This window comes from Myotis myotis, unplaced genomic scaffold, assembly GCF_014108235.1.
Source record: "Myotis myotis isolate mMyoMyo1 unplaced genomic scaffold, mMyoMyo1.p scaffold_m19_p_20, whole genome shotgun sequence".
NCBI classification, from domain to species: Eukaryota; Metazoa; Chordata; class Mammalia; order Chiroptera; family Vespertilionidae; genus Myotis; species Myotis myotis.
In genome coordinates, this window is record NW_023416325.1 from 23,188,119 (window position 1) to 23,207,563 (window position 19,445).

Sequence of the window (19,445 nt, forward strand, 5' to 3'; positions counted from 1 at the left end):
TCAGAGTCACGTCTCAGCCCAGGCCAGCCTTTCTTTTCTTTAATGGACACGCTGTCTGCCTAGTCCAGTTTCCTCTGCTCTTCAAAGCCGCCCTTTCCTTTTCCTCCGAAGGCCCCACAGGAGGGTGCGCTGACTTTAAAACCCCCAAGGGCGTCTGCCCGGCTGCAATCTGATCACCGTTAACATCCCTCAGTGAGTCCGTCCTTCCTGCCTCCACCCGCAATGAGGCCGTCCTTTTAAAATATATATATATATTTTTTCAGGATTTCAGAGAGGAAGGGAGAGGAAGAGAGAAACAGAAACATCAATGAGAGAGATTCGTTCGTCTGCTTCCTGCACGCCCCCTACTGGGGATCAAGCCTGCAACCCGGGCATGTGCCCTTGACCGGGTTCCCCGGGACCCTTCAGTCCACAGGCCGACGCTCTAACTACTGAGCAACACCGGCCAGGGCTGAGCCCTCCTTTTTCAAATGATAAACAAGCTCCTGGAAGCGGCCACCTGCTTCTCCACCTTCCGCAGCCCTGGGCGCAGCGCGGGCTCCCAGGCTCTGTCCGGCGCCTCAGGCTGGGCCCCCGCCCCGAGTGCTCCCCCAGTCTCCCTCCTCTTGTTCACGCTCCACCATCCTCTGAGACTGGCTCACAATTGTCTCCTGAACCTGCCGACCCCTAGGTAGGGGCGTGCCTGATCCTCCGTTCCATGCACCTCTTCCCCCATTTAAATTGCAACGTTACCCTGAAGCCGTTTACATGGGTGCCTTCTCTTGACACCAGCACCCACCACAGCTCCCACTGGGATCCCACACATGCACGTCCAAGCGAGGTGAGGTGGCTTCCCACGCGCTTGTGGGGGGCCCTCTGGGAGCGGCTGGCAAGCTGTGGTGTGACTCACAGCTGAGGCGCTCCCTGCGCCCAAGTCACAGCCCTTCCCAGGGCACTCAGTAGCCAATGGCTGGTCCAGGTCGGGCAGCCAGAGCCTGGCCCCTTGCCTTGGAGGGTCATCCCCACTCACAGCCCTCAGCGCTGGGGTGCAGCCTTTGTTGTACCTGCATCACCGTGCACCTCCCTCAGCCCCACTCCGACCCACCCACTCCCTCCCCTATGACCCCCAGCCCCGCCCACTCCCCCCTCTATGACCCCCCAGCCCCGCCCACTCCCTCCTCTATGACCCCCCCTGCCCACTCCATCCTCAATGACCCCAGCCCCACCCACTCCCTCCTCAATGACCCCCCAACCCCGCCCACTCCCTCCTCAATAACCCCCCAGCCCCGCCCACTCCCTCCTCTATGACCCCCCAGCCCCGCCCACTCCCTCCTCTATGACCCCCCCTGCCCACTCCATCCTCAATGACCCCAGCCCCACCCACTCCCTCCTCAATGACCCCCCAGCCCTGCTCACTCCCTCCTCTATGACCCCCCCAGCCCCGCCCACTCCCTCCTCTATGACCCCAGCCCCGCCCACTCCCTCCTCTATGACCCCCCCAGCCCTGCCCATTCCCTCCCCAATGACCCCAGCCCCGCCCACTCCCTCCTCTATGCCCCCCATCCCCGCCCCCCCCCTCCTCTATGACCCCAGCCCTGCCCACTCCCTCCTCAATGACCCCCCCAGCCCCGCCCACTCCCTCCTCAATGACCCCCCCAGCCCCGCCCACTCCCTCCTCAATGACCCCCCCAGCCCCGCCCACTCCCTCCTCTATGACCCGTGCATGCACATCTCCATCCCATCACAGACCGCTCCAGTGAGAGCACCTGGCTACACAGGGCACCCCTCCAGCTTCTGACTGTGAACCCTGAAGCACGTGATCTTGTCTGAGGGGTTCTTATTGCTTCCAACGGGACAAAGGCCAAGGCCATAAAACAGCTCCCTCCAGGGCCCTCATTTCTTCCGAAACATTGCACGTTGCCATTCCCGCCCTCAATTCCCCTCTTTAACGGTACAGGCTCAGTGGGAGAGACAAGCGCACAGACCGCTGGTCCTGGTGCATCTATCTTCCTGTGGAAAGAACCCGGGGGAGATGCGCAGCTTCCGGAGGAAGCAGCTCCCACTCTCCTGAGCGTGTGGCTGCAGGAGCTGGGCTGAGCCCGGGCCTGGCCCGGTTCTCGGGTGGGGACGGAGGGGACTCGCAGTGGCCACCGTGCTCCCACTCACTCGGGCCCACTTCCTCTTCTTGGCGGGGACTCAGCCCTGCCTAGGGGTGAGGGGGGGCGTGGGGAGCTTTTCTGGGGGTGCGATGTGTCAGCGTGTGCGCAAAGGGGCTATTGCCTCTGCAGGTGTAGCCCTGCCCGCGACGGAGCAGAAGGAGTGGAAGTGGGCATTCCTGTGCAGCCTCCGGAAGGGGGGGTGGGTCGGGACGGGACGGGGGGCATTTCAGGCGGGAGCGGGCTCCGGGGAGGACTCCTCGGACTCAGCTCAGGGGTGACCATCCCCACCCCAGGCTAAAACAACGCGACGGAAAATCAAGGTCCTTCTGTGTGAGCCAAATAAAAGGGTATTTGGTCAAGGGCTGTTACCTTAATGCTGCGTTTCCTATGCTTTTTCCCTTTCTCCAGTTGAAACAGATAGCCTTCGGAGTTGGTACGGCTTATTTTCAGCTCGTTTCTTCGGCTCTTCTCGGAGTTGAGTTGGGATTCGCTTCCTGTTCTTGGCAGAATGGGTGGGAATGTGACCCGGGTGGAGGCCCCTGCGCCGGGCTGCACCTCCGCCAGCTGCGCCAAGGCTTGCTGGTGCTGCTCCATGAGCCGCCCCAGCCGGGAGCCTGGGGGCTCCGCAGGGGGGCTGTCGGGGGAAGGATGGAAGTTCCTTACGGGGAGGAAAAGCACAGATCTGTTAATAAAACCTGATACATACATAGCACAGAACTCTTTAGCAACCATTATTTTGATATATTTCTTACTCCATAAATCACTTTAATGACCTTTTCATACACTAATTCCTTAACTCAAAATACTTCCATTTTTTAAAAATCACTGGGAGGAGGGGTGGTCCCTCAGCCCGGCTTGTGCCCTCTCACAGTCCGGGAGCCCTTGGGGGATGTCCGACGGACAGCTAGCAGGCCTAAGCCGTCAGTCGGACATCCTTAGCACTGCTGCAGAGGCAGGAGAGGCTCCCACCACTGCTGCTTTGCTTGCCAGCCTTGAGCCCAGCTTCTGGCTGAGAGGTGCTCCCGCTGTGGGAGCACACTGACCACCAGGGGGCAGCTCCTGCATTGATTGTCTGCCCCCTGGTGGTCAGTGCACGTCATAGCAACTGGTTGTTCTGCCATTCAGTCGATTTGCATATTAGCCTTTTATTATATAGGATTTTTATTGATTTCAGAGAGGAAGGGAGATGGAAGAGAGATAGAAACATCAATGATGAGAGAGAATCATTGATCAGCTGCCTCCTGCATGCCCCCTTGACCGGAATAAAATCTGGGACCGTTCAGTCCGCAGGCTGATGCTCTATCCACTAAGCCAAACCAACTAGGGCTATTTTTATCTTTAGAATAATCCAGCTTTTATTTATAACTTTCATTTATTGCACTTTAAATAGAAAAACTCCATTTTGAAAAATCAAAGAACTTTCCACTTCAAAATACCTAATAATGTTGAATTAAATTAAACAAAAATCCTTTTCAACATAAAGTTGAATTTGTACGAGAAGCAGGGAATCTTCAAAGACCAAAAAATAAAGAAAAACAACAACAACCCTAAAAGTAAAGCAGATTTTGCATAAGCTGAAGCTATTAGGTCCAAAACGTCTACTGAGTTTTAATGTTTAACACTGGAGCTGGATATGTGAGACCATGGCCCCATGTGAGGTGGGGAATCAGGTAGGAGATGCCTGTATGAAGTTGCAACCCTCAAAGAGCTACATCCTCAACACAAAGGCGGAGTGGTGAGAAGTTCATTCACCAGCCTTGAGAAACGACAGGGCAAGCCTACCTGTCTTGGTCTAGGCTTTGAATTGGAAAAAAACAAATTCTGTGAATTTCCATGGGAAAATATTTAGGGTTCACATTTACCTTACCCACATAATCATGGAAATTTAACACAAAGAAATTAACATAAAAATGATCCTGGAATTGGGGTGCCTCTGTAGTAATGGGGGAAACAAAAAAATTCTCTGGAGGGATACACTGTCACCCACAAAACATCATTGATGTTTCTCTCTCTCTCTCCCTCTTCCTTCCTCTCTGAAATCCATAAAAATATTTTTTTAAAAACCACATTAATAAGCAATTAGTTAAATCTAAACCATCCCAAATCCTAGAATAGATGAGGACATATTCTACCAAGTATGAGAGTTAACAGACAAATATGCACACACTCACAAAGCAGTAAAATATTTCTAAGAACTTTAGATAATAGAATATTAAATAACATTCATAAAGTAAGCATGTTTAAAATTATTAAAGATATGAAAGAAGAAATCAAAACTCTGAGAAACAAATGTGGAAAAAAAGAACAGGAAGGTTCTAATCAGAACCACATAAAAATTCTACACAGAAAAATTACCCTCATTAAAATTTATAACTCAAGAATTATTTCACTGGAAAACTCATCAGAGGAAACTTCTCAGAAAGAAGCACAGAGAGATAACAGCTGAAAAATAAACAGAGTTAAAAAAGACAGAGAGACTAGAGTAAGAGAATCTAAGATACATGCATTTGGTGTTTCCAGAGGAAAAATAAAGCAAATATGGAAGACATAATATTCTAAGGGAAAATTGGTGGTAATTTTTCAGAATTTATGAAAGAGATGAATCCTCAGATTTAGGGATCATAGAAGAATAACAATTAGGATTTATAATTTCATACCTAGATAATTCACAGTGAAACTTCAGAATACTAAAAGCAAAGGAAAGACCTTAAAACCAACAAGAGAAAAATAGACAGATTATAAACAAAATGAATAGTTTATTGATAAAATATAATATAAAAACACAAACTAAAAGATAGAAAAATAATGTTTTTAAAGACGTTAATTCTCTATCAGGTTAAACTACAATTTAAGATAAAGGATAAAGTAACTTCAGGTAAGTTTACCAAGTGACACACATACTTCCTGAAAGAACTTCTAGAGAATCCACTTCAGGAAAAAAGAATAAAATAGAAGAAAGAATATGAGGCAAAACCACGAACGCCAGGTGGGTGTGACTCTGGTTGAGAATTGACCCATGAACCAGGAGGTCACGGTTCCATTCCCGGTCAGGGCACATGCCCGGGTTTCGGGCTTGATTCCTAATAGGGGGCGTGCAGGAGACAGCTGTTCCATGATTCTCTCTCATCATTGATGTTTCTCTCCCTCTCCCTCTTCCTTCCTCTCTGAAATCCATAAAAATATATTTTTTAAAACCACATTAATAAGCAATCAGTTAAATCTAAACCATCATTGACTCGAGGGGACCCAAGATGGCAGTGAGTAGGTGAAAGCTACATTTACCTCCTCCCAGGATCAAACTGGAATTACAACTAAAATACAGAGCAATCAACCTGAATAACCAATGAAGACTAGCTGAATAGAATCTTACAACAAAGGATTCGCAGAAGATGCCACATCGAAACTGGTAGGAAGGGCAGAGAAGCGAAAAGGGCTGGCCCCGCTCCTGCAGGCAATGGCTGAGATTCCGGAAGGATGTCTCAGCTGCCAAAGTTTTCCCTCAGGAAAGTGGGGTCCCAACCCAACGCCGGGCTCCCCAGCCGAGAGCATCAGAGCCATGAAGAGGCGCCCACGTAACATCCAGTGTGAAAAGCAGTGCGGTTTCTGTCTGCCGGGAGAGACGGCGTCCACTGACGGTACAGGCACCTTCTTAGAGTGCCAACACACGTAGCGCTTTTGCAGCCGCTCACCCTGGGCTCTGGTGGAGGGAGGGTGGAGCAGACTCAAGTCATGTGAGGAGAGACTGCGGTGTGTGGCTCTTGGGAGGAAGCCGAAGGGAAGTCACCGGGATCCCTGTGCGGAGCTGCTCTCCCACACCGCCCGTGCATCTTTCGTGGGGGGAGCAATCACCTCCACACTGCATCAGCCTGGGGGGAAGCAGTAGCCACTACCTGGTGACTCACTGAGAACCCACCTCATGCAGCTCAAGTACTGGCAGAGGCTCTCTCAGTGACCTGGCCACACAGGCAGCTGCAGGCAGAGGAGGCAGAGGCGGATCTCGGGGATGGATGGCAGGTCTTTTGCTGACCTGTCCCCAAGCGTGATGCTGGTGGAAACAGGCCTTGAGGGGAAGCTTGGTCCTTTGCACGCACCCCCAGGCCCAGCAGAGGCAGCCACCAATTGTGGATCACTTTGTGTCTCCAAACAGATTGCCCAGGGCCAGTCACAGGCAGCGTCTGCCATTGGCCTGCATCAGAGTCTCTCCCAAGAGGCCCCAGAACCAACACACCCTGTGTCCAGCATCAGACAACATCAGAGCAGGATCCAATTAGGATCACAAGCAGCACATCCACAGGGAGATCGCGGCAGGAACAGGACCCCGCTGAGGCGAAATCTGCTCTGTGTGGTCAGCGTCTGCACAGCAGCTTGTACACTGTGTTCGGGCAGATCCTCACAATCAGGCAGCCTGAGGGTCAACTCCATTCCTTAATGGGCCAATAGCAATCAAGACCCAACTGCAGCAGAAGGGCCCACATACACACAAGGGTTATTCATGGAGCACCCAGCACAGGTGATCGAGAAGACTGTGCCACTGCATGCCACAGGACTCCTACTATATAAGGCCACCCTACCAAATGGGAAGACAAAGAAACATGTCTCAAATGAAAGAACAGGAGAAATCTCCAGAAAAAAAGCTAAATGAAAGAAATGAAGGGAAATAATTTATCAGAAATAGAGTTCAAAACAATGGTTATAAGAATGCTCAAGAAACTTACCACAGTATGAAAGAGGACATAAAACCATAAAAAAGAACCAGTCAGAAATGAAGAACACACTAGAAAAAATAAACCATAGGCTGGATGAAGCAGAGGATCTAACCAGTGATTTGGAAAACAAAGTGGCAGAAAACCCACAATCAGAGCAGCAAAAAGAATTTTAAAAAGTGAAGATAGATTAAAGGACCTTTGGAAAAACAGAAAGTGTAACATCATCCTCTTCATAGGGGTACAGGAAGAAGAGAGAGAGGAAGGGACTGAGAACCTATTTGTAGAAATAATAACTGAAAACTTCCCAAACTTGTTGAAGGAAAAAGATATACAACCCAGGAAGTACAAATGGTCTCGCACAAGATGAACCCAAAGAGGCCCACACCAAGACACATCATAATAAAAATGTTGAAGATTAAGGACAAAGAGAGAAACTTAAAAGCTGCAAGTGAAAGACAGTCAGTTACCTACAAGGGTGCTCCCATAAGGCTGTCAGCTGCTCTCTCAATGGAAACATTTTGGGCCAGAAGGGATTGGCATAAAATATTCAAAGTCATGAAAAGCAAGAATCTACAACAAAGACTACTTTACCCAGCAAGGCTATCACTTAAAATTGATGAAGAAATGAGCTTCCCAGACAAAAAATAGCTAAAGGAGTTTGTTACCACCAAACCAGTATTACAGGAAATGTTAAAAGGCCTTCTTTAATAATGATGATAATAATAATGAGGAGGACAAGGGAGGAGGAGGATGATAATGATGAGGAGGACAAAGAGTATGAGGAGGAAAGGAAAAAGAAACAGGCGAACATTGTTAAAAGAATAAAATGGCAATGAATATATACTTATCAATATTAATTTAAAATGCAAATTGGCCCTAGCCAGTTTGACTCAGTGGATAGAGTATTGACCTGCAGATCATAGGGTCCTGAGTTCAATTCCAGTAAAGGGCATGTACTTTGGTTGCAGGCTCCTCCCCAGCCCTGGCCCTGGTCGGGATGTGTGCAGGAGGCAACCAAACGATGTGTTTCTCTCACATTGATATTTCTCTCTGTTTTTTCCTCTCTCTTCCATTCTCTCTAAAAATCAATGGAAAAACATCCTCTGGTTGAGGATAAAAAAATAATAATAAAATGCAAATTGCATAAATGTTCCAATCAAAAGACATAGGATAGCTAAATGAATAAGAAAACAAGAACCCTATATATTCTGTCTACAAGAGACCCACCTCAGAATGAAAGATGTCCACAGACTAAAAGTAAAGGGATGGAAAAAGATATTTCATGCAAATTGAAAGGGGAAAAAAAAACAGAGGTAGCAATATAAAATAGATGTTAAAACAAAGGCTCTATATAGCAAAAGACAAACAAAATCATTACGTTATGATAAAAGAAGCAATTCAATAAGAGGATCTAACCTTTGTAATCATTCATGCATCCAACATGGGAGCACCTAAATATGTAAAGCAAATCTTGGTGGACATAAAGGGAGAGATCGACAGTAATACAGTCACAGTAAGAGATGGGAACACTCCTTTGACACCAATAGGTAGATCTTTCAGACAGAAATCAACAAGAACACGGTGGCCTTAAAAGATACACTAGATCTTATTTTGTTGATCAATTCATTCTGCTCATTAGGTTCCACAAATAAGTGAGATCATGTTATATTTGTCTTTCTCCAATTGGCTTATTTCACTTAGCAAAACATTTTTCAGGTCCATGCATGCTGCCCCAAAGGGTAAGAGATCCCTCTTTTTTAAAAGCTGCATAGTATTCCATGTGTAAATGTCCCACAGCTTTTTTATCCATTCATCTACTGGAGGCATGGAACAGACTGACATACTTCGATGTGGGGTTGGGGGTATGAGAAGAGATAAACCAAAGAACTTATATAATTACAGGCATAATGGCTCATGGACACGGACAATAGGGTAGTGAAGACCTGGGGGGTGGGTAGGATCTGGCAGGATGGGAGTAAAGGCAGGAAAAAGGGGAGATGTCTACATATAATACTATCAACAATAAAAAGTTTATTAAAAAAAAGAAATAAAAAGTAGAATGTGGTTACCAGAGAGCTGGAGAGGGAGGGAGAAAGGGGAGTTGTTGGTCAATGTTTGTTTCAGTTTTGCAAGATGAAAGAGAGATCTGTTGCACAATCATATGCATGAAGTCAATAATACCATTGTGCACTTAAAAATAATTAAGGTGGTAAATTTTGTTATGTGTTGTTGTTGTTTTTACCAGAAAAAATAATAATTTGAATCTGGTAAACACACACACACACACACACACACACACACACACACACGATCAGATAGATTTAATTGATATCTTCAGAGCATTTTACCACAAAGCAGCAGAACACATATTCTTTTCAAGTACACATGAAACATTTTCTAGGATAGACCATATGCTAGGGTACAAAACAATACAAAGTCTCAATAAACTTAAGAACATTGAAATCATATCAAGTATCTTTTCTGACCATAATGGTATGAAATTAGAAATCAATAACAAGAAGAACACTGAAAAATACTTATAACATGGAGGCTAAATAACATGCTACTAAACAATGGATTGGTTTAAAACTAGATCAAGGGAGAAATCAAAAGATACCTTGAAAAAAATAAAAATGAGATCGCAACCCAAAACCTATGGGACAGAGTGAAAGCGGTCCTAAGAAGAAAATTCATAGCATTACAGTCCTACCTCAAAAGATAAGAAAAATCTCATATAAACAATCTAAATTTACACTTAAAGGAACTTAAAAAAGAACAACAAACAAAGCTGAAAGTGAGTAGAAGAAAGGAAGTAATAAAGATCAGAGAGAAATAAGTGAAATAAAGTCTAAAAATATACAAAATATCAATGAAACCTAGAGCTGATTCTTTAAAGAGATAAATGACATTGATAAACATTTAACCATACCCATCAAGAAAAAAATAGAACCCTGGTCAGTGCAGTTCAGTTGGTTGGGTTCAATTCCTGATTGGGGCACATACCTAGGTTGTGAGTCCAATCCCTGGTGGTATGGGAGGCAACTGATCAAAATTTCTCTCTCACATCAATTTCTCTCTCTCTCTCTCTCTCTCTCTCTCTTTCTCTCTCCTTCCCTCCTTCCTACCCTCTCTCTCCATCCCTCCCTCTCCCTTTCTCTTTCTAAAACCAGTGAAAAACATATACTTGGGCAAGGATTAAGAAAAAAGTAAAAAGAAAGAGGACCCAGATACATAAAATGAGAAATTAAAGAGGAGAAATAACAACTGATACCAAAGAAATACAAAGGATTCTAAGAAAATATTATGACCAACTATATGCCAATAAATTGGACAACCTGGACGAAATGGATAAATTCCCAGAAACATACAATCTTTCAAAACAGAAGCAGAAAGAATCAGAGAATCTGAATAGACAGATTACAACTAGTGAAATTGAAGCAGTAATGAGAAAACTCTCAGCAAACCAAAGTCTTGGACCAGATGGCTTCACATCTGAATTTTACCAAACATTCAAAGAACTAACACCTATTCTTCTCAAACTATTCCAAAAAACTCAAGAGGAGAGAAGACTCATAAGCTCAGTTTATGAGGCCAACATTATATTAATTCCAAAACCAGATAAAAAAAACTACAAAGAAAGGAAAGTATAGGCCAATATCCTTGATGAACATAGATGCTAAAATGCTCAACAAAATATTAGAAAATTGGATCTAGCAATATGTCAAAAAGGTCATATACCATGACCAAATGGGATTTATTCTAGGGATCCAAGGTTGGTATAATATCTGCAAAGCAAAAAATGTGATAAAGAAAATGAAGGATGAAAACCGCATGATCATATCAACAAATGCAGGAAAAACAATTGATAAAATTCAGCACCTATCCTATATACTAAAAGCCTAACATGCTAAGTGTCTGACTGTTCATTTGACTGTTTGACCGCTTGCTATGATGTGCACTGACCTCCAGTGGGGTGGACAGTCAACTGTTCGACTGGTTGCTATGACATGCACTGACCACCAGGGGCAGACACTCTGACAGGAAGGTTAGCTTGCTGCTGGGGTCCGGCAGATCAGGGCTGGGCAAGACAGCCAGACACGCCCTAGAGCCCTCCCGTAGTCCCTCCCTGGCCCCGATCGTGCACCGGTGGGGTCCCTCGGCCTGGCCTGCGCCCTCTCACAATCCGGGACCCCTTGGGGGATGTCCACAGGCCAGGCCAAGGGACCCCACCAGGGCACGCATCTGTGCACCAAGCCTCTAGTCTCGATATATAAAAGCCTAATATGCAAATTGTACCCTTGCAAGTTTGATTGCTTGCTATGACATGTGCTGACTACCAGGGGGCGGTGCCGAATGAAGGAAGGCCCCCGCCAAAGGCCCCGCTCGGCCCTGAGTGCTGGCCAGGCCTAGGGACCCTACCCGTGCACGAATTTCATGCACCAGGCTTCTACTGTATAATAAAGTCTCTCAGGAAAGTGGGAATAGAGGGAACATACCTCAATGTAATAAAGGCCATATATGGCAAACCCATAGCCAACATCAGTTACAATGAACAAAAACTATAAGAGTTTCCCTTAAAATCAGGAACAAGACAGGGTTGTTTGCTTTTACCACTCCTATTCAACATAGTACTGAAAGTCCCAGCCACAGCAATCAGAGGAGAAGAAAAAATGAAAGGCATCCAAATTGAAAAGGAAGAAGTAAAACTCATTATTCATAGATGGTATGATATTGTACATAGAAAACTTTAGAGACTCCACCAAAAAGCTACTAGATCTAATAAATGAATTTGGCAAAGCAGCAAAATATAAAATTATATTTAGAAATTGGTAGCATTTCTATACACCAATAATAAACTATCAAAAAGAGAAACTAAGAAAACAACTTCATTTATGGTTGCATAAAAATACCAATGTAAAAGACCTTTACTCAGAAAATTACAAGATTCTGTAGAAAGAAATTGAAGAAGATATAAATAATGGAAAGCATATATCATGTTCATTGATAGGAAGAATTAACATCATTAAAATGTCCATACTACTGAAAGCAATCTATAGATACAATGAAATTCCTGTCATGATACCAATGGCATATTTCATAGAACTAGAATATCCAAAATTTATGTGGAGCCACAAAAGACCCTGAATACCCACAACAATCTTGGGAAAGAAGAACAAAATTGGAGGAATCATGCTACCTGACATCAAGCTATACTAAAAGGCCATAGTAATCAAAGCAGCATGGAACTGGCTTACAAACAGACATAGAGGTCAGAGGAACAGAATAGAGCCCAGAAATAATCCCACGCCTTTACGGTGGTCAATTAATATTTGACAAAGGAGGCAAATACGCACACTGGGGTAAAGACAGTCTCTCCAATAAATGGTGTTGGGAAAATTGGACTGATATGTGAAAAATAAAGAAATAAAGAAAGTAGGGCACCAACCTACACAATACACAGGAATAAAAATGGATTAAACTTAACTGTTAGACTCAAAACCATAAAAGTCCTAGAAGTAAAATCTTGGACATTTCCCATAGCAATATTTTTTCTGATTTATCACCTTGGGCAAGAGAAACAAAAGAAAAAATAAACAAGTGGAACTACATTAAACTACACAGTTTTTGTACAGCAAAGGAAAGTATCAATGAAATGAAAAGGCAACCTGCTGAATGGGAGAACATATATGCCAATGACACATATGATAAGGGCTTAATATTAAAAATTTAGAAAGAACTTATAAAACAACACACACACACACAAACAAAACAAACAAACAAATAAAAAACCCCAAACAATCCAATTAAGAAACAGGCAAAGGTTCTGAATAGACACTTCTCCAAAGTGGACATACAGATAGCCAATAGACATATGAAAGGATGCTCAATGTTACTAACATTCAGAGAAATACAAATTGAAACCACAATGAGATATCACTTGACACCTGTCAGAATGGCTATCATCAATAAGTCAACAAACAAGTGTTGGGGAGGATGTGGAGAAAAGGGAATCCTTGTGCACTGTTGGGAGGGTCTACAGGTTGGTGCAGCCACTGTGGAAAGCAGTATGAAGTGACCTCAAAAAGTTTAAAATGGAACTGCTTTCTGACCCAGAGGTTTGGCTTCCAAACACATATCTGAAGAAATCCGAAAATCCAATCAGAAATAATGTATGCCCCTATCTTCATTACAGCGTTATTTACAATAGCCAAGATTTGGAAGCAGCCCAAGCAGCCCATTGGCAGATGAGTGGATAAAAAGCCATGGTACATCTACACAACGGAATACTACTCAGCCATAAAAAAGAGAACATTACCCTTTGCAATATCATGGGTCAACCTGCACAGTGTTATGCTAAATGAAATAAGCCAGTCAGAGATAGACAAATCCCATATGATTTCACTTATATGTGGAATCTAATGAACAAAATAAACTAACAAACAAAACAGAAACAGACTCATAGATACAGATAACAGACTGACAACTGTCAGAGAGGAGGTGGTTTGGGGGGCTGCGTGAAAAAGGTGAAGGGATTAAGCAAAAACAAAACAAAAGTGGTAGACACAGACAACAGCATTGTAATGAGCAGAGCGAAAGTGGGGGAAAGGTAGGAAGGTAAAGTGGGGATAAATGACGTGAGGTGCTGAACATAAAATATAATATAAAGATGATGTATATAGAATTGTACACCTGAAACCTCTATAATTTTATTAACTAACTAGAGGCCCAGTGCACGAATTTGTGCACGGGTGGGGTCCCTCCGCCTGGCCAGCGATAGGGGCCAATCAGGGCCATCTCACCCAGTCCTGATCAGGGCTGATTGGGGCCAATGGCAGGGGAAGGGGCTATGGGAGGGACTGCGGGAAGGCTCCAGGGCTTGTCTGGCCCCATATTGCCCAGTCCCGATCCGCTGGACCCAGCAGTAAGCTAACCTACCGGTTGGAGCACCTGCCCTTGGTGATCAGTGCACGTCATAGCCACTGGTCGGTCAACCACCTAGTCAGACACTTAGCATATATATATGCCCAATAAATTCTATAAAAATAAAGAATAAAAACATCACTGACTCTACATAACAATAAAAGTAATGATTAGTTTTGGAGATATAAGATTTTGGATAATATAACAAAAATATAATATGTGTGGCAGAAATAGTGATCTGGTAATAATGATCCATTGATATTGAATATATTCTAGAGGAGAATGGAAATATCAATTTTACATAAGAGTAGTTAAGTATGTAAGGTAAAAAAAAGAATAGAAAGAGAATATATATTTCCAATAGAAAGATAAATATATATTTCCCTTTTTCTAGGGAAAAAGTAACAAAGAATATTCTATCAGTTCAATAGAAGATATAATAAAAAGATGCAAAGAAGAAGGACCAATCAAGATGGTAGAAATCAATTCAAATATATGAGTATCACAAGCAATGTAAGTAGCGAAAGTTGAAATCTGCCTACAAACAATAGAACAAAGTGAAATAAAAGTACCTATGACTTGAATAGTTTTACAAAAAATTCTGTGAAATCTTCAAGTAATAGAAGTATCCCAGAGAATGTAAAATAGGGGAGTATTCCCCAACTAATTTTATGAGACTGGTATCATCTTCATAGTCCATCGGAGATGGGGCCAGTGGCAGATGGGAAAATTCTAAGACTGGGTCTTTTGCCTTTCTCTCCTTCTCCCCTCCCTCCAACCTCTGGTTTAACTAGAGTGGAAACAGTAGAGGAGACAGGGAAAAAGAAAAGAAATACATAAAAAGTGGACTATTTTAGGCAGAAATTGGAGCCAAGGATGTTGTTAGGTAAATTTTTCCTTTCCTCTGACCATGCCCTGACCCTCCCCTCCCCCCATCACTTCCCATTCTTCCTCTCCTGTCTGTCTCCTCTAAAAAACCACTTGAGAAAAGAGCATTCTTACCATAATATTTCCAAGTTCTTATATTTGGCCTCTGTGTAAGTTTGTTTGGGTTGCTTCTTATTTTCAGTTGGTCTGTTAACATTTGAGTTAGAAGCAGACTGGGAGCCTTTGTAACTCAGGGGCACTTGTCTCTTAGTGAGTCCATTAGGGTAGTTCAAGTCCATATTGGAGAGAGTGTTCATGTGTAGCTGCTGGTATGAAAATCTGTCCTCTTCTTGGTCTTTGCGTCCTCTTTTTTTATTAAAATTCATCACTGAGTGATATCCAGGAGCATTTTTGTATAATAACGCCTTGTCAAAAGTCTGCTGTGGTGGAGCAAATCTACTGGCGGTTCCGTGGGGCCCCTGGCCCCTAGGTGCCCCTGAGTGTTGTAAGTCGTTGCTGGGGGCATGCGTGACCGCAGCTGTCTCGTGCCTTATGGGAGCATCAACAGGCTTGTTCTGAGTTGGTTGCCGTCTGGGAGGGTTTTTCGGGTTTCCCTGACTGAACACCAGCTCTTCCAGCACCAAAGACTTCAGGCCAGGCTTGTGCTTCTGCTGTTTTCCAGCCTTGTGCCCGGCTGCTCTTCTGGAAGGCTGCTGGCCACTGGCGGCTTCCGGAGATCGCCCTCTGGGTTCCTGACTCGATGCTGCACTTTCATACTGAGAGCAGTGTTCCTGGTAATTCCAAAAAGATATTTTGGTTAATGTAAAATTAAAAGGTGGGCACTCTTCACACATTTTAAATTAGTGGTTTTCGTCGGGGAGCTGAGACTTGCAGGAAGGTGACCGTGGAGTTGAAAAGAGATAGAGACTACAGAGGTTCTTTCCTATCTCAGGCCCCGAGAGGAGACTCAGCTTGGTGACTCCTCCTGGCGATTTTAGGTTATACATTTTCTAGAAAGAAATACAGAGTTTAGAATGGACTTTCTATCAAGGACAAGGCTTTGACTTAAAATCTTATAAAACGAAGTGTTGCTAAGTTGGGGTGGGGAGAGAAGCTTTCCCTCTAAAGAGCTGCATACAAAGAAAATGCAAATGTACATCAAAATATTCACGTCTATCTATCTATCTATCTATCTATCTATCTATCTATCTATCTATTAATCCTCACCCGGGGATATTTTCCCACTGATTTTTAGAGAGAGTGGATGGGAAGGGGAGAGACACAGAGAGAGAAACATCGATGTGAGAGAATGGTTGCCTCCCACACGAGTCCTGACCAGGGCTGGGGATTGAGCCTGCCACCAAGGTATGTGCCCTTGATTGGAATCGAACTCGGGACCCATTCAGTCCGCAACCTGATGCTCCAAACCGGCTAGGGCAAGTTTACTTGAACTAATAGGAATATTTCAAAAATATTAACCAGAAAGAACATTAATGATTTGCTTTACCAACCAAACACAAGTTTAGTATGAAATACAATCACTTACCAGATCTTTTTACTCATATAGTTCAGCAGCTAGACATGACCTCTTCACCAGAGGAAACAAATTGGATTTATAAGAGTCTGCACTCCGATAGGACGTCTGTGAAACCACAAGGGTTGTTTTGGTTCTGTTCCTTAATGTAGCCTGTACTTAGGCAATCAAACGTCTGGGGGAAATAATTCAACTTCACAACAGTCTTCATGCTTTTCAGTCTTGTAACAACAAAATGTACTCCTGATATAATAGATACACCATGTAACTATATTGTACTAAGTCATTTAGAAATATGTTTCAAGGAATAAAGCACTCATTACATTGTGAAAAACTCGCTGAGCTAAGAGGCCGTTGGAATGATTAACTGCTCACTGAAAACAGCCAGATGACCACATGCATCAGCATGTTACATAACTGCAGCTCATGCCTCCTTTCTGAGCACACGTGTATGAGCGCTCTGTGGTCTGAGTCCACAAAACATTAATCAAAACATGCAAGTTACCAGGACCATTTGAGAAAAATAGCTTAAAGTGAGTAAATCATGATTTTGCTTAAACTGTTTAGCTTGCTATGAAGAATGATCAAAGTCTTGCAATGAATTCAACTTTTATTTCACTTTCCTGATATAATCACTAAGACTCATCCTATTCTTGTATAATATTAGGTGGCATTCTATTTTGAATGAAATCTAATTACAATGATAAGGGTGAGGCTATTTAAAACATAACAGAGAATTTTACTTCTTACATCAGATTTTCAAAATAAGAATGGCTTATAATTTGAAATTTAGAGTATGTTGTCTTTGGAATTGGAGATTTCTGGAGGATTGGCCAAATTCTGATTAGCTTCTCTAAACTTTAATTTTTTTTTTTTTTACCTGTGGTGTTCCAAAAAAGAAAACTTCCTTTTCTGTATTCCAATTAAGACAGGCTGTGGCCCTGGCCGGGTGGCTCAGTTGGTTAGAGGGTTGTCCTGGTACATACAGAGAAAGGTTGCAGGTTCGATACCCAATCAGGGCACACACAAGAATCAACCAATGAATGCATCAATAAGTGGAATAACAAATTGATCTCTCTCCCTCTCTCTCTCAAATCAATGATTTAAAAAAGGAGAGACAAGTTCTTCCTCCCAGGCAGTGCCTTGAGCTGCATGGGAATGTGGGCGAGAAGGCTCTGCAGGTGCCCGAGAGCACCCTTCCTCGCAGCGGATCCAGAGGAAACCTGCTATTCACAGTCTCACAGGTGTGTTCATGAAGCACGGGGCTCTTTCCATGGCTGTCATCACTGTCTGTGACAGGCAGAAAGGCCCTTTGCTGGGATCTGTAAACATGTATCGGTGCTGATAAGGTCAGTCTTTTCCATACCTGTTCAGTCTTTCAATTGCTAGAAAAATAAGTGACCACTAACTTTATTTTTGCTGCCATTTAACTGTACTTGCTTTAGTTCTCTTTCCTCATTTCCAGCAAAAACAAAAAAAGGAAAAGAAACACCTATTAGGAATTTTTTTCCTGGGTACACACCTGAAATCTTGGGTTTAGTCATGTTACACCGTTGCTGACAGTTCAGGTTACTACAGTGTTCTTCTCAGGGTGCATTGTCAACAAGGCCAAGGACTCATCATGTCATGAAGCTTCCTCTCAAGTGTTACATTCGCTATTCACACAAATGTAAGTGCCCGAGGTGGCATTTCAGTCCCCAGCAAGGAAGACACTTATGGGCTTGATGTGATGTCTCTTACTTTCCCAGTAGCCTCCTTGAGATCTGTGGTTTACCCAGGATTTATTACCCTACAATGGAGACATCAGGTGTCACACTTTAGGTGGCCAGACCTGAGGCGATTTAATCTCCATCAGCACTGAAACCCTCTATTTCATCGGCTCTCACTGGGGTTCTTTTGTTGCCCACAGGCACAGTCAGCCCATGCTGCATGCACTCGGAGCAACTGCTTAATGGCCGGCGGTTTCCCTGGCGCACACAGAGCTGGGTCCTTCGGCGGCACCGTCAGCGCCCGGGTACCTGGTGCCTAATGCGAGGGTGATAATTTCTCAGTCAGACCCGACCTTAGTTAATGTCTGTTCCCACTGGGCCATCTGAGAGAGTTTTCCCCAGCCCTGAGAGAGGCAGACCAGAAGTTTCCTCTTTCACGGCTTTGCTGTTTACATGGCGTAAGCAGAGGGGAGAATATATGCTCTGATCTCAACTGGAAGTTCATCGTTCAGAGCTGCCTGCAATCTAGCTGAATGGAAGTCCTACAACTAAGGGTATAAAAAAGAAGCTACATGGAGGCTGGTAAAGGGGCAGAAACATGGAACAGGCTGGTCCCACAACCCAGATAGTGATTAAAAACCAGGAGGGATGTCTTGGATGTGGAGGTCTCCACTGAGGAGTGAGGGGTCTCACCCCACACCAGATCCCTCAGGCCAGGCTCCAGTTCCAGGAAGGGAAGTCCCCATAACTTCTGGCTATAAAATCAGTGGAGCCCAGCCAGTATGGCATAGTGGTTGAGCACCGACCTATGAAACAGGAGGTCATGGTTCAATTCCCAGTCCGGGCACATGCCCGGGTTGTGAGCTCAATCCCCATTGTTGGGCATGAAGGAGGCAGCCGATCAATGATTCTCTACCTCATCGCTGATATTTCTATCTCTCCCTCCCTCTTCTATCTTCCTCTCTGAAATCACCAAAAATATATATTTTTTAAAAATAGCTTAAAATTAATTTTGTAAAATTAATGTACAAAAAAACAGTTTCAAGGTGGCAGAACTTTGGTCTCTTTAAAAAACAAACAAGCAGTAGAGATCTTGGCTGAGTGAGACGGAGGCTGCTGGAGTTCCTCTTAAAGGGCCTGCACACGGACTTAGTCTGCCTCACTCACTCTGAGCTCTGTGTTGGGGAAGCAGCTTGAAAGGCACCACAGACACCTGGGGAGGAACGGAACTGTCCAAGGACACCGGGAGGGCAGCGTTCTCCCAGACAGAAGTGCTGGCAGAGGCCACTGTTTCTCCGCTGAGCCCTCCCCCGGCAGATCCGGCAGGCAGGTGCCATATCTGATCTCCATCAATGTCTCACACTGTTCACCTTGCCCTGGTGATTCCCTGAGACCCACCCATCCCACTTGCAGGCCCACCAAAAGCGCTTCCAGTGGCTTTTTCATACAAACAGCCCGACTCGGCTCATGTGTGGACTTTCCTAAACTCCCTCCAAGGTTCACACACCCCAAACAAGCAGGACCTGGCTTCTTGGTGGCCCCATAGATCTTGCTAAGTGGCCCCAGGTTC

The 19,445-nt window shown here is 44.3% G+C and overlaps 1 protein-coding gene across 2 annotated transcripts in view; it reads right to left on the bottom strand.

Moving 5' to 3' along the window:
- JHY (junctional cadherin complex regulator) overlaps positions 1 to 19,445 on the bottom strand; it is a 99,178-nt gene that overhangs the window by 14,366 nt on the left and 65,367 nt on the right. For both annotated transcript variants that reach the window (XM_036354414.1, XM_036354413.1), the window contains exons 4-5: positions 14,768 to 15,423; positions 2,508 to 2,796 (exon numbers count right to left, since the gene is read on the bottom strand). In XM_036354414.1, the coding sequence (XP_036210307.1) occupies positions 2,508 to 2,796; positions 14,768 to 15,423 (945 nt within the window). The remainder of the gene's footprint in view (positions 1 to 2,507; positions 2,797 to 14,767; positions 15,424 to 19,445) is intronic.